The sequence below is a fragment of the Amphiura filiformis genome, chromosome 2, assembly GCF_039555335.1.
Source record: "Amphiura filiformis chromosome 2, Afil_fr2py, whole genome shotgun sequence".
NCBI lineage: Eukaryota > Metazoa > Echinodermata > Ophiuroidea > Amphilepidida > Amphiuridae > Amphiura > Amphiura filiformis.
The window spans coordinates 54560082-54574241 of record NC_092629.1 but is presented as its reverse complement, the minus strand read 5'-3'; the positions used below and the strand labels follow the sequence as shown (position 1 = coordinate 54574241).

The 14160-nt window shown below is 37.9% G+C and overlaps 1 protein-coding gene across 1 annotated transcript; it reads right to left on the bottom strand.

The window, feature by feature from the left end:
- Positions 1-9924: 9924 nt before the first annotated feature.
- LOC140171650 (uncharacterized) lies at positions 9925-13044 on the bottom strand. The gene is made up of 2 exons (XM_072194944.1): positions 11566-13044; positions 9925-10461 (listed from the first exon to the last, which is right to left on the bottom strand). The coding sequence occupies exons 1-2, from the start codon at positions 13042-13044 to the stop codon at positions 9925-9927; spliced, it is 2016 nt and encodes a 671-aa protein (XP_072051045.1).
- Positions 13045-14160: the final 1116 nt, after the last annotated feature.

Below are 14160 nucleotides of genomic sequence, written 5' to 3'. Positions count from 1 at the left end.
CTTACATTATAAATTAGCTCCCGATAGAGGGCAGGGCTTGATAAGGGAAATTCAAATCACAAACCGCGAAAGATCGCCGACAACCGCCTTTTAATAGGGATATCCAACTAGATTGCCCCACAGGGCTACAAAGAACCACAAACCGCGAAATTTGGATATCCAACCAGATTGCCCGTAGGCCTATCTATTATAAAGAACCACAAACCGCGAAATATGGATATCCAACAAATTAAGACCACAAACCGCGAAAGATCGCCAACAACTGCCGCTCAATATTGATATCCAACTAGATTGCCCCGCAGGGCTACAAAGAACCACAAACCGCGAAATTTGGATATCCAACCAGATTGCCCGTAGGCCTATCTATTATAAAGAACCACAAACCGCGAAATATGGATATCCAACAAATTAAGACCACAAACCGCGAAAGATCGCCAACAACTGCCGCTCAATATTGATATCCAACGAGGTTGCCCCGCAGGGCTATAATGAACCACAAACCGCGAAATTTGGGTATGCAACTATTGCCCCACAGGGCTTCAAAGAACCACAAACCACGAAATATGGATATCCAACAAGCTTAAACTATAAATTAGCTTCCGATAGAGGGCAGGGCTTGATGAGGTAAATTAAAACCACAAACCACAAAAGATCGCCGATAACAGCCGCTTAATAGGGATATCACACTAGATTGCCCCGCAGGGCTACAAAGAACCACAAACCGCGAAATTTGGATATCCAAGTAGATTGCCCGCAGGCCTATCGATTATAAAGAACCACAAGCCATGAAATATGGATATCCAACAAATTAAGACCACAAACCGCGAAAGATCAACAACAACTGCCGCTCAATATTGATATCCAACTAGATTGCCCGCAGGGCTATAAAGAACCACAAACCGCGAAAGTTGGATATGCAACTAGATTGCCCCGCAGGGCTACAAAGAACCACAAACCGCGAAATTTGGATATCCAAGTAGATTGCCCGCAGGCCTATCGATTATAAAGAACCACAAGCCATGAAATATGGATATCCAACAAATTAAGACCACAAACCGCGAAAGATCAACAACAACTGCCGCTCAATATTGATATCCAACTAGATTGCCCGCAGGGCTATAAAGAACCACAAACCGCGAAAGTTGGATATGCAACTAGATTGCCCCGCAGGGCTACAAAGAACCACAACCGCGAAATTTGGATATCCAACAAGCTTAAACTATAAATTAGCTCCCGATAGAGGGCAGGGCTTACTGAAAACAACAAACCACGAAAGATCGCCGACAACCGCCGCTTAATAGGAATATCCAACTAGGTTGCCCTGAAGGTCTATACAAAGAACCACAAACCGCGAAATTCGGATAGCCAACTAAATTGCCCCGCAGGGCTACAAAGAACCACAAACATCGGAATTACTCTCTGTGTCTCTCTGGCATTGTCAACATTGGGTGTGTGTTGTTCATATTTACATTTTCTTTACATATTTACCTGTATTAAAATGTATATTAACATTACAGTCACGCGTGACGAGCAAGTTTTAAAACAAACGACTGATAAAGTTTTGTTTAATTTATTTTTATTGTCATGAATCAAGAATAGCAATCTCAAACATCTATTTTTCGTTTTATTCGTTTTATGGAGCACTTCGTAACTTGATGACTTTCCAAGCTTGGAGCTGATTGACTACATTCATAAAAAGAAAAGAAATCTACCAAAAAACGTTGACAACGTAAAGAAATCAGCAAGTTTAAAAAAACCCACCTCGGCTCACTTTTTGAAACTTGGTCCCATTTTGAACACCAACACCAAATCACTGTTTTTATTTTATTTCAACAGAATACAGCGTTTCCAACAAGATTACAAGCCTACTTGTTATTCGTTTAATTCAATCATTAATCATTATTATAAAACAAAACACAATAGGATATTGGTTTACCATGCAAGAACAAGATAATAACCTTTCAGGTCGTTTCATTTGCACATTAAAGATACATATAACACTACTGGAAATGTTTTAAATTTATATAAATATGATAAAGTTTAAATCAGTATCTTTTACAAATGGGACCAAGTTTCAAAAAGTGAGCCGAGGTGGGTTTTTTAAACTTGCTGATTTCTTTACGTTGTCAACGTTTTTTGGTAGATAAATATTATCATGATTGATATCGGAAATATATCCCGCGGACGACAGTTGATGCTCTCTGTCGAAGGTAGGTGGCATATTACACTCACGAGTTCTAGGCCTAGAAATCATATACATGCGCGTATATTGAAGGATGGGGCGGGGTGGGGGATTTGTTTGTTTGTATGAAACATAAACGATGCATGGAGATGATTTGATTATGAATTAGTTTATTATCCCCGGGAAGCACAACCCATACCTCTTTAAGAGGGGGCTCCCCTCCCTATATAACCACCTCTTCCCTAAATTACCCCTTTCCCCCTCCTCCTCCCCTACATTCGATATCTTCATCTCGAGTTCTCCTCCCCCTTCTCTTTCACTTCCAATGCTCTCTCTCATCTGTTTCTCTCTCCCGGCCCATATCCCCTTGCCCTCCAACCACCCCCCCACACACACACCACAATCTATTTTCCCCTCTATCTTCTACTTTTTGCAGTAAAAATTGCTTCAGTAAAAGTCATTAGGTTATTAGAGGTCATATAATGGCCTTCCATCGATTCTGGTACATGGGATTAAGGACATGAATCGATTTTGTTTATAGCACCTATACAATTACAATAGTGACCCCTTTTGTAATGTCGAATGCAAATATTTCGATGGTCTATATTTTTCACAGGTGAATTAGCCTAGACTTATTCGGTTTTGTAAACCACGTCTTTCAATGTAGATTACCATGCTCGATTTCTCTCCTCGTGAATATTGCACTGCGAAATTTAAACATTTCTTTTGTATACTTAGAGTAGGTAACTTCAAATCAAATAATTTTACCATCCACACCACTTATAAGAAACTGAAACCAAAACCGAAACTGACTGACACAAATGTTCGGTTTTAAACAAAAGGTAGAAACAATGAGTTCGATATCTTATGATTCAAGTGTTAGACAGGACAATAGGAAACCACGTGACCAAAACCAAAACCAAAACTAAAACTATATATTTGAAATGAGGCACCTCATTTCAAATGTTTAGTTTTAGTTTTGGTTTTGGCTTTGGTCAAGTGGTTTCCTATTGTCCTGCCTAACCACTTGAGCTCGAGATGAAGATATCGAATGTAGGGGAGGAGGAGGGGGAAAGGGGTAATTTAGGGAAGAGGTGGTTATATAGGAGGGAGCCCCTCTTAAAGAGGTATGGGTTGTGCTTCCCGGGGATAATAAAATAATTCATTATCAAATCATCTCCATGCATCGTTTATGTTTCATACAAACAAACAAATCCCTCACCCTGCCCCATCCTTCAATATACGCGCATGTATATGATTTCTAGGCCTAGAACTCGTGAGTGTAATATGCCACCTACCTTCGACAGAGAGCATCAACTGTCGTTCGCGGGATAGATTTCCGATATCAATCATGATAATAATTATGTTAGCACATTAGGCTATTGTATACTTCTGGTTATATACCCTATACTGTGTCCTCCCAGCATGTTGGTATGTCACAGTGGCTGCACAATAATTCTGCTACACTGTGCATGCAAGCATAACAGTGAATTGAAAAGGGCGCGCTTCAAATTTGGCCAATTTTAGAAAACATCCATGTCGATAAATGAATTTCTTCATATGCTTCATTTATCCAAATGGTTTAAATTTTTAATATATGATGTGTGAAGCCTTTCCGAGGCTAACATCGGGTCCTCAAAAATTAAAAATTGTTTTATTTAAGAGCTACTGCCTATTTTTATGGATTTTTGAAGATCGCTCATAAATCAGTAAATATAGACCTATTGAAGTAAAGGAACTACCACCATTTAGCTGAAATACTAATCTTTCTTAGCATGTAAATTAATTCCGTCGACAACAAATGAAACACTTCCCTAAAACTAGTTGAAGCAAAACATTAATCAATGTTTTTTAGGGAGTAATTTTCCAAACCACAATAGCTCTAAGCCATTGTGTGTGTCCAAGGCCATACTGTTTTTGTATACGCGGTACAGTAAAATTGCTGTTCATTTTACCGATTGTCCTCCCATGTTAATCCAGATGACAAAATGTGAATTTAAAGTCTCATTGCAACTGAATTTTAATTTTTACTTTTCGGACTTGGCTTTGAGTAATGGTGACACATACCATATTTACAGTAAAATGAAAATTATATTCCAGACACCGTCAAAATGTCAAACTTTTTATTTTTTTTGTATTGTTTTTAAATAATTAACTGCAGTTCATTTATTCAACCTTATAACAGGATCATACTTAACAAATTTATGATGAATGAACAGATGTTCATTAAATATTGAAAAAAACCTAAAAATTACTCATGCCTAATTTGCATAATAATATCATAAATACATTATTAGCTGTAATTACCTAATTTGCATAATTAATTACTTTTTGTGTATTTTTTGTTATCAATTGAAAGAACGTTGTATACATATGTGTGCAAACAATCCCGCACCTTTATATCATGTACGGTTTTCTATTGGCATCAATTTTGCATATTAATTAGCTGAACTTAGTCATTTTTGAGATTTAATTTGTCTGCAGATTGGCCGAAATGGCTAAAATAGTATATTTGGTTAATTTATTATGATTATTCAATGATAGATTTTTAAATTTTGTTTTCTGTAACGAAGTCAGGAAAGATAGGCATTTAACATGTGATATTTAAATTAACGCTGCTTTTTCAAGCAAGCGTCCAAATATACCTTCAAAATCTCGAAATGTGACAATTTTGTCATTACAGCCATTTGTGGCAGGATTTCATTCCATCTACGAGCATCTTTAAATTGACACTACATCACAATGCATTGACCGATTTCAATTCTGTTTTTTGATTTTTGATGCTTTAATAAAGCTCAATAATGTAGGAACGTTAAATAACGTGTTTCTGCTGCGATTATTTTTGAGGTGATATGCCTAATAAAAGTGTTATGATTGCAGACCAGATCAGCTCTACTTTTTAATCCCTTGATTTTTGGTTTCTGAACAAAAGAGAAGCCAAAACTAAAGATTTGAAATGAGGGAGTTCCAACAGTTGTGCAAATAAAAGCCGCCTTACACCTAGAGAAGGTCGAGGAATATTAGAATAATACAATAGAGATAGTTCCGCAGGTAATCCCGTCGTATCTATTCATAGATGTACAAATGGATGAACAAAAGGACTATGTATGAATAGATGCGACAGGATTACCTCTATTGTATATTATTATTCTATTAACCCGCCTTGTCTTTGCATCTTCTCTAGGTGTTAGGCGGCTTTTATTTGCACAATCGGGTGCTCAAAACCCCATGTTGGTGCTAGCGGGAAACCAAAGATGGCTGACGAAATCCTGACCATGACTTGGCTCGTTGGATTCGTCTATAACATACACTGTTTGTAGAGGTCACGCGTCAATGGTGAGAGTGCTGTGTATTATGTATAGAAAAATGGACAGTAACTGCAGCATGTAACAAACCAAATTATGCAGTGAGTAAAGGTTCAAAAAGAAATAAAGAGGCAGTGGACAGCCAGGACTAATCGTGGTTCCCCACACAAAATATTTATTGGTAGGAGTTATCCACATTCCATATGCAATGAGGAACATAGACGCTAGTCCACCCCGCCGGCAACGGCCAATAGGCGCTAGCCAGCAAATCTCCAAGTCGGTGAGCCCTGTCATATTTTTTCCTCGGTACGTATTTTTGTCCCGCTGATTTTGTCATCAAATAGCAATAACCGGTTATACATGAAGATGCAGTTCATTCTTGTATTGGACTGTTATTATGGGTTTGAGGGCCAATTTTATTTTTTTAAGAAGCCGTGACGTCACACCATTGCTGAAGAGACTGCAATTATTTGACTTGAAGATATCATTTTTTAAATTCCCGTATTTGGTCAACTTTTCTTGTGGTCCAGTGGTAGAATTCTCGCCTGCCACGCGGGAGGCCCGCGTTCGATTCCCGGTGGAGTAATTTCGGTAATTTTTTTTCACATCCATTTTAACTCCTAAATGTGACACGATCTGGTCCATGGGGGCCAAAGGAGGCATTTTTGACAATTGAGTTACAGTAATTATTACATCATACATACAATTGGTTATCATTTACTGAAAACACCAAAGGCCTACTGGGTTCCAAAGTTATGAATTTTTGATGCCTATTTTCTTATGTATTCTATTGTTTTTTACTCCATATTTTTACCTTTATTTCAGTTTCAAATTTGCCGCCTTTGGCCCCATGGACCAGATCGTGTCACAAATTATTTTTTTTATGTGAAATTGTATACATTGCATAGGGAAATATATTTTGTGCACTTTTTTTTCTGTAACGGGGCCAATAACAGCTAAAATCACACCTCGGCCCGGCTCGGGAAATAAATTACTTCCAACATATTATAGAGGGCGCTGTAAAACAAGACCTGATCTTCTCAAGCATGTTACGAAATATAAGAAAAATGTCCCCCTCTACAAAATTAATTAATTAATTAAAACTACAAGAATGAACACTTAATTTACAAAAATCATAAAATATGTTTAATGTACATAATGATATACAAAATTAAAAAAAATAAAAAAATCAGGGTCGAATTAAAACAAAACGAATGAGATTGTCAAGAATGATGGGCGTAGTGGTATGGTGACGGGGATACGGCAACTGTGCTGTATGTTTCTGGATGCCGATGCTGGACCATATGCAATTCACGCAATGATTGGCATGCTGATTGTGCTAATTATTCACGCTGAAAATATTCTCGTTTTCTCATATAGATCCATAAAGGGACGATATTTGATATTGTATGTAAGTTTGGAGACAATCCATATCATAAACCAATAGAGTGCTTGCTACTTTCTGCAAGGTCAAATATTGATCCATGCTTTGGCGATTTTGCTGGAGGACAACAATGCACTGAACACTGCACTGAGCAATAGGAGAAACTCAGGTTCATCACAAACTGGCTCTGGCTCTGGAAATATATTTTGTGCACTTTTTTTCTGTAACGGGGCCAATAACAGCTAAAATCACACCTCGGCCCGGCTCGGGAAATAAATTACTTCCAACATATTATAGAGGGCGCTGTAAAACAAGACCTGATCTTCTCAAGCATGTTACGAAATATAAGAAAAAATGTCCCCCTCTACAAAATTAATTAATTAATTAAAACTACAAGAATGAACACTTAATTTACAAAAATCATAAAATATGTTTAATGTACATAATGATATACAAAATAAAAAAAAATAAAAAAATCAGGGTCGAATTAAAACAAAACGAATGAGATTGTCAAGAATGATGGGCGTAGTGGTATGGTGACGGGGATACGGCAACTGTGCTGTATGTTTCTGGATGCCGATGCTGGACCATATGCAATTCACGCAATGATTGGCATGCTGATTGTGCTAATTATTCACGCTGAAAATATTCTCGTTTTCTCATATAGATCCATAAAGGGGACGATATTTGATATTGTATGTAAGTTTGGAGACAATCCATATCATAAACCAATAGAGTGCTTGCTACTTTCTGCAAGGTCAAATATTGATCCATGCTTTGGCGATTTTGCTGGAGGACAAACAATGCACTGAAATTGGCCCTGAGCAATAGGAGAAACTCAGGTTCATCACAAACTGGCTCTGGAAATGTTCAATTATCTCCAATTTATATTATTTTCTCACCAGAGGAATTTTTCAGAACTATTTCTTTAATTTTACTACAAAAAATTAAGATTTTAATGATGAAATTGTGTTTCAGAGACAAGATTTCCTGTCTCAGAGCATGACTTTGCATTGAACTAGTGTAGAAAACTTTACTTGCTTGGCCTCCACCACGCTTGACTGGCTTCAGCATATGTCACTTAGTTTGACCTATTGCCATAGATGAACTCCTGGATGGGGCAGCTTTAATTAGCATGAGGCCGCATTGATATGTAAATAGCGTATTGTTATTTAAATTTGTGCCCAGACGTATTGAGGGCGACAGTCATGTAATCCAGACGGAGAATGGCTGCATATGCCGGGCATGTCAATTTGCTGAGTGAAGGCTGATAATCACCTTTCTGTATAGGTAATAAGCTAGTTTATTTCGTGTACCAGTTGGTTATAACAAAAAATTAGTATCATATTAAAAATATTAAATGTAAACTTTGAAAGTTACATGAATTTGAAGAGCAGAGCTTCGAAATCTAGCTAAGTCAGGTGATGTGAAATTCTGCTGCGTGACCCCTCTGCGTGGTAGAATTATATTCATAAAACATTGAATTTAACAGATATCATGGGCAGCCAACCACGATTTATCAGCATTTAAAATATACGTTAATTAACAAAGATAAATAATAAAGAGCACAAATGGCAATTAACTAGTAAACAAGCCTGCAATCTTAAAATGTTGCCACGTGATTTCCCGAACACATGATATGTCACCATGTGACCACTATTCAGATTTACCGTAAATATTTGGAGTATGCTTGCACATCATGCTCATACACTGTGCATTTCTTTACCTCCGTATAAAATCAATAATTCATGCTGGGAGCCAAGTAACATTGTCTGCTCAGCGCAGATTGGTATTTTATTTTACTTGAGAGCATAATAGAAATACATGAAACGAATCATGGCGCCATGATGGAAGGTCAGGTCGGGTATCAAAGGTTATTATAACTTAAATACTACTTGTATTTCCCACCTTGCCTCTGTCACATATTTCCTTCATATTATTGACAGCAAGTCCTAATTTTGACTTTGCTACTGCAAAATGTCATTTCATATCAAATTAGTAGACTTTCTTTGAAAAAAACATATCACTGGTGCCTGATGGGAATACCCGTCCGCCATTTCATTAAACTGGATCGTTTTCGCCTGGTTTGTGCCCAGATGTATTGGGGGCGTGCTATACTCTCATTGAACAGGCAAAGTTCGCAAAACTAACAACGTTGTTATTTGCCAAACTCAATTAACATGATCCAAGGGGTCGAACATGAATTATTCATAACGAGCTATAACGGATCTATAACTGGCCTCACTTTCTAGCTAGTAAACCAGCTGAATTTTTCATAGATTTTGCGTTGCTAATAGAACAACCGTGAATTTAGTGTCACCCCTTGCTATTGCTGTGCAAGGGCCATTCACTCCCTTTAAAAGATCGACCACCCATGTCTGCCAAACATAATACCCTTAAACATAGGCGCCATGGCTACAGAGCGCATAGCTCTGTAGCCATGGCGCACCTACACATCCTAATCCGAAACCACCGCTGCTCACCACAACCCCAAAAACCATTGCTCATCTGGGTGTTTGAGTTTACTCGTTATCCGTGTTCTATAAGCTGCATATCCTACCAGCGACTCCTATACCTTGTTTAGGACTTTCAAAGGAAGTACATGCATGTGCAACCATGACTATTTTAAAATAGCCCGCCAAAGTCATGCAGGTAACTCCGAGGTCGTGCATTGAATTAGTTTTAATGAGGAATACTACGGGAACCATCGTCTTTTGTTAGAAGTCACGATAACCTCCATTGAAACATGGCACGCGTGCACCTTGAGAACAACAGAAACAAAAGGTTATTGTGACGTTTGCGCTGGACAATGACACGGGAGAGTGATTTCTAACTCGGAGTGAATTACACTATAATTTTGATAATAATGAATACATCGCAATTCCGCGCTAAAAGGAATAAAACGTTGACCTTATAAAAGTAAAATAAACGTTTAACGTGCAGCACATATGAAAGAGAACAAATAAATGTTTTGATTTCTTTTGAAAATGTAGTATTTAGTTTATACTATATCACATAGTCTATAGCGCAGTCGCAACTTGTTTCTAAATACATTAATCTATTTCTTCATATTTGGCAGTATATTCCACATTCCATCCGGCTTTGTCATCAATTTGAATAAACACTAAAAGGAATATCATATCACCAGGGTTAATCTTTACACGACACGGCAATGGCAACGAAGTGAAAACATTCACAAGAGTACCTGCATCAACTTCCAAGAAATGGGACTTCTTTGAACACTCCGATGAGGCTTCCAAGATCATACCAGACTCTGTTCTCCGTTCATATACGTAAAGACAGCTGCTGCTATCCAACGCTTTAGTGGTTCTGTTTTGCTGAAATCCACCTGTAAACTCTAAATGCCACGATGGGATGACCATGTAATCTGGTCTGCTGATTGGTTCAGTCAAAGAACAAATGCAAAGTTTGACGTCAACGCCTTCATCTGCGCATACTTTGTATTGATTGTAGCTGGATATGCGGTGGTAGTTGAGCAGACTCATATGGTTGGTTTTTGAAATAAGAACGGTAATAAAGAAAACATCTTCCCCAAGTACGTGAATATCTAGCTTCGTGGTTACCTCGTCCTGTGTGATGTTAAAAAAGTGAAGATTTTTCAATGAGGATTACCAGATTGGTAGCCGAATCCCAACTCCCGCCGCGCCGTTCCCATCCCAGCCTTTAATACGGAGCTTCTCGTACAAGAGGGCCCAGTTTTGATTTTCTTATGATTTCCATGTGAAATAATATGTTTGGAATTAGTCTGGGAGCAAGGGGTTTGAAAAATGGTCGAGTTCAAAACCCTTGTCTACCAATATTTGTTACCATAAGGTATAGACCCTCTAAATTACTGCTAGGGGGTAGTGGACTCCAATTATGGGTACGTTTTTTGCTAGAGGTAGAGGTAAAAAATTGAAAATGCTTCGATCTTGTTGAGAGATATATCAAATTACTCGACTGATGACAAGGATTAAAAAATGTATTGTCTGTGCTTCTATTGAGCAATAACCTCATTTTTAGGCTAAAGAACGTGTTTTACACGGTGAATAGAACCAGAAGAATAGTTTTGCCTATCTACTATATTCACTTACTGAGATAGAGTGCATACAATGTCAAAGGCCATCGGGTGAACATAGTTTTTCTCCTAAAATAGCTTCTGCTCATACATGTAAGGTCATCTAGTATGCAGCCCTCCCATCACAAAAGGGCATAACTTACATTGATCTTTTTGAGATAATTGACAAAAACTGTTGATTGCGCCCATAGACTTGTACATGTAAAACAATTTCGGAAAGCTAGAATGTATGGTTTTGGACCCCGCCCAGTTACGGCTTCTCGGCCCGACACACATAATGCACGCATTTGAACCAGTGGTGTGTCTGACGGGAGCAGGACCCCCCCGACAACTAAAAGCAGACAAATAAAAAGCAAAGAAAAACAAATATTCCTTGTTCTTGTACTGTTTAAATGCATTACGCACCTATTCTGTATACCCTGATTTGGGTATAAAAATAGCGTAAAATTACCAATTCCAACTTTTATTTCAAATAGTATGAAACGACGATTTTTGAGGTCTGATATCTCAGCAAAATTGGGGCAAACTAATGCGAACAAACGAAGGATGTGCATGTGATAAAATAGATGAAAAAGGATCTTATAATTTCAAGTTTAATTCATATGGGTTATCTTACCTTCTCATAGGTTTCGCCCACATTACCAAACCATGATGCTACTAGTCTCTGACACGAACCAAACCCAGTCGCTGCATCAGGATGTGCAGCTCGGAACTGACTCAGTATTGCATTGTTTATCTCTCCTAAAGCAAATTCTGCCACCATCATCTGCCTTGTGCCATTGACAACATATTTAGTATTATAGCTTTCACATATACATACATTAGGTTGAATCATTGGGATTGAATCACATGTTCTATTGACATCAATTGGTGCTAACAATCCCATCGGTTCAACATTATACTGAGCATGCTCCGCTGCCACTTCAATGCTGCCCCCTGGAGCTAGTGTATGGAAAGCGTAATGAAGATCAAGTATGCTGACGAGCCGATCCTGGTTAAGTAACAATGCCTTCATTTTATCCTCTCCAATTATTTGAGGCAAGTTCTTTGAGGCATGGATAATTAACATTGGATGGTGCATTTCAACTCGAGCTTCACCTGTTTTCTCAAATAATTCTCCATAATTATTGCCATGATCTGCAAGCAATATCGTCAACATATTATCGCGAGTTGATACTGAGTTTAAGTAATTAGCAAGGTCTTCATCAAGAGTTTGTATCCGTCGACCGGTACCTTCGTGCCCGACGTTCGTTTCCGTATAGTGAAAAAATGGCTTACCAGCTTTTTGTAACTGTTTTTGTAATTCATCTAGATGCGATAAGATGTAACTATGCTGGTATTTTCCGTTGTAACATTTTGCCTCATTAGTTTGAAAATAGAATCGACCTCTAAGAGCTTCACAACTAGATAATGTCATATCAATTCTATCAATACCAACTTCTGCGAGAGCTTTCTGTACACTTTGCCATGTCCTATTGGTTTCAAGTTTACTTACAAGTCCCCATACATTTTTCCGACATAAATCGCACGACCAATATATCTCATAACCCCCACTTTTATATCTTCTCATCATCCTTTTACTCTGGATGTTCCCTTCTTCTCCTTTGCTTATAACGCCTGAGAACAGCGCCCTCGCCGTTTGAATAGTATGGGAATACAACGCTTGGTATAAGTTGTAGCTAAACACATAACCAGTCTCCTGCCTCCTAATATTTTTTAACGATTTAATCGTAGCTGGCATAGAACGCATAAAATGGCTATGAGAAGTTGAATCTAACCAAATCAGATTGATGTTAACTCCATTGTGTGTTTTTGCGCTCGACAAGTTCGACGTGACTATCTGTGGTGGGAGTAGTAACAGCTGCGTCGCATAAGTTTGAATGTAATTATCTTCCTCTCGTGTGCCATTCACTACTTTTCCCTTTTCCTCGCCAATGCATTTGATAAAGCAAAACCCAAAGTGTGGTTTCTCTGGTGGCTGTTCCACAAGGCTCTGGATGCGGGCCTCCAAGTTGGTGGTGTTAGTAATCTGGCTCCATTCTAAATCTCCTGTGTTCCAATAGATGATGCCGAAGAGAATGGTGCTCTTACACATCGTATGGGAACATTTTGCTAATGGCGCACCCTTCGCATCCTGAGATTAGAAGAATGTGAAAACAAACAGTTAAATGGACAAAAAAATGAAAACCGTTCTAAAAAGCTTTTGGCACTAGGTCTTCATCAGAATTGTAAAAGACTAGAGAAATGAACAAGAAAAAAGAAAACAATGCAAAAATGAAAACCGTTCTAAAAAGTTTAGAAAGACGATGCAAACGGGAGACTGCAATAACGACATGACCAACCAAATAATTAGAACGGATACACTTACTGGTATTAAAGGAACTGTGATGTCAAACAAACTAGAACAAGCCTAAACAATGTATAGTACATGGCGCTATGGGGCGATATTTGAGTTAGCATCTAGCTTTCCTTCATTAGTGGAACCAATGTTTTAGCAACCTTACACCTCAAACAAATGATAAAATTAATAATAATATTAATTAGTAATAATATCAAAATGTTAATCGCATTGCTAGGAATAAAAAAAAGTCATTGTCATACTGCATTAGGGTGCTTAGGAGCTCTAGAGTAAATAAAGTGAAATGTCAAAATATCTCATGCACAGAAGCCAATTTTTTCCGATGCACCGATTCAATCGAAATTTGTAGAAAATGGGACAAAGTAAGTGAGTTTCGTTTGAGAATCTGTTATGCGCAGAGTAGCATAACTTAATATATTTGCAAAACTCAAGCGAGCATGCAAAAGAGATTCCAGTATACATGCGTTCTCGCCCTGAGAGGAAATTATATATTAGAACTTCATTAATTGGAAGTCTTTACTATGTTTTTATGCTAGCCTGGTGCCTGCATAACTATAATATAAAGTTCCGAAAGGTTATCATAGTATTTATATTATGTAATTTATAAAAATGTATACAGCATCACTGGATCCTATCGGGGAATGTTTCAGCTACCAGCCAAGTAATTCACGATCCAACATCTTTAAGGGATGGGGTATGAACGTTTGGACAGTATTTATTGTGGTACATTAGAGCACATCAGACATGTCGAATTGCATTCTGAATACGAAGAATGTCCTTCTGATATCAAATAATTTTGATTTTTTGAAATTCGCAATGTAATACACATTTTATGACAAATGATTAAAAATC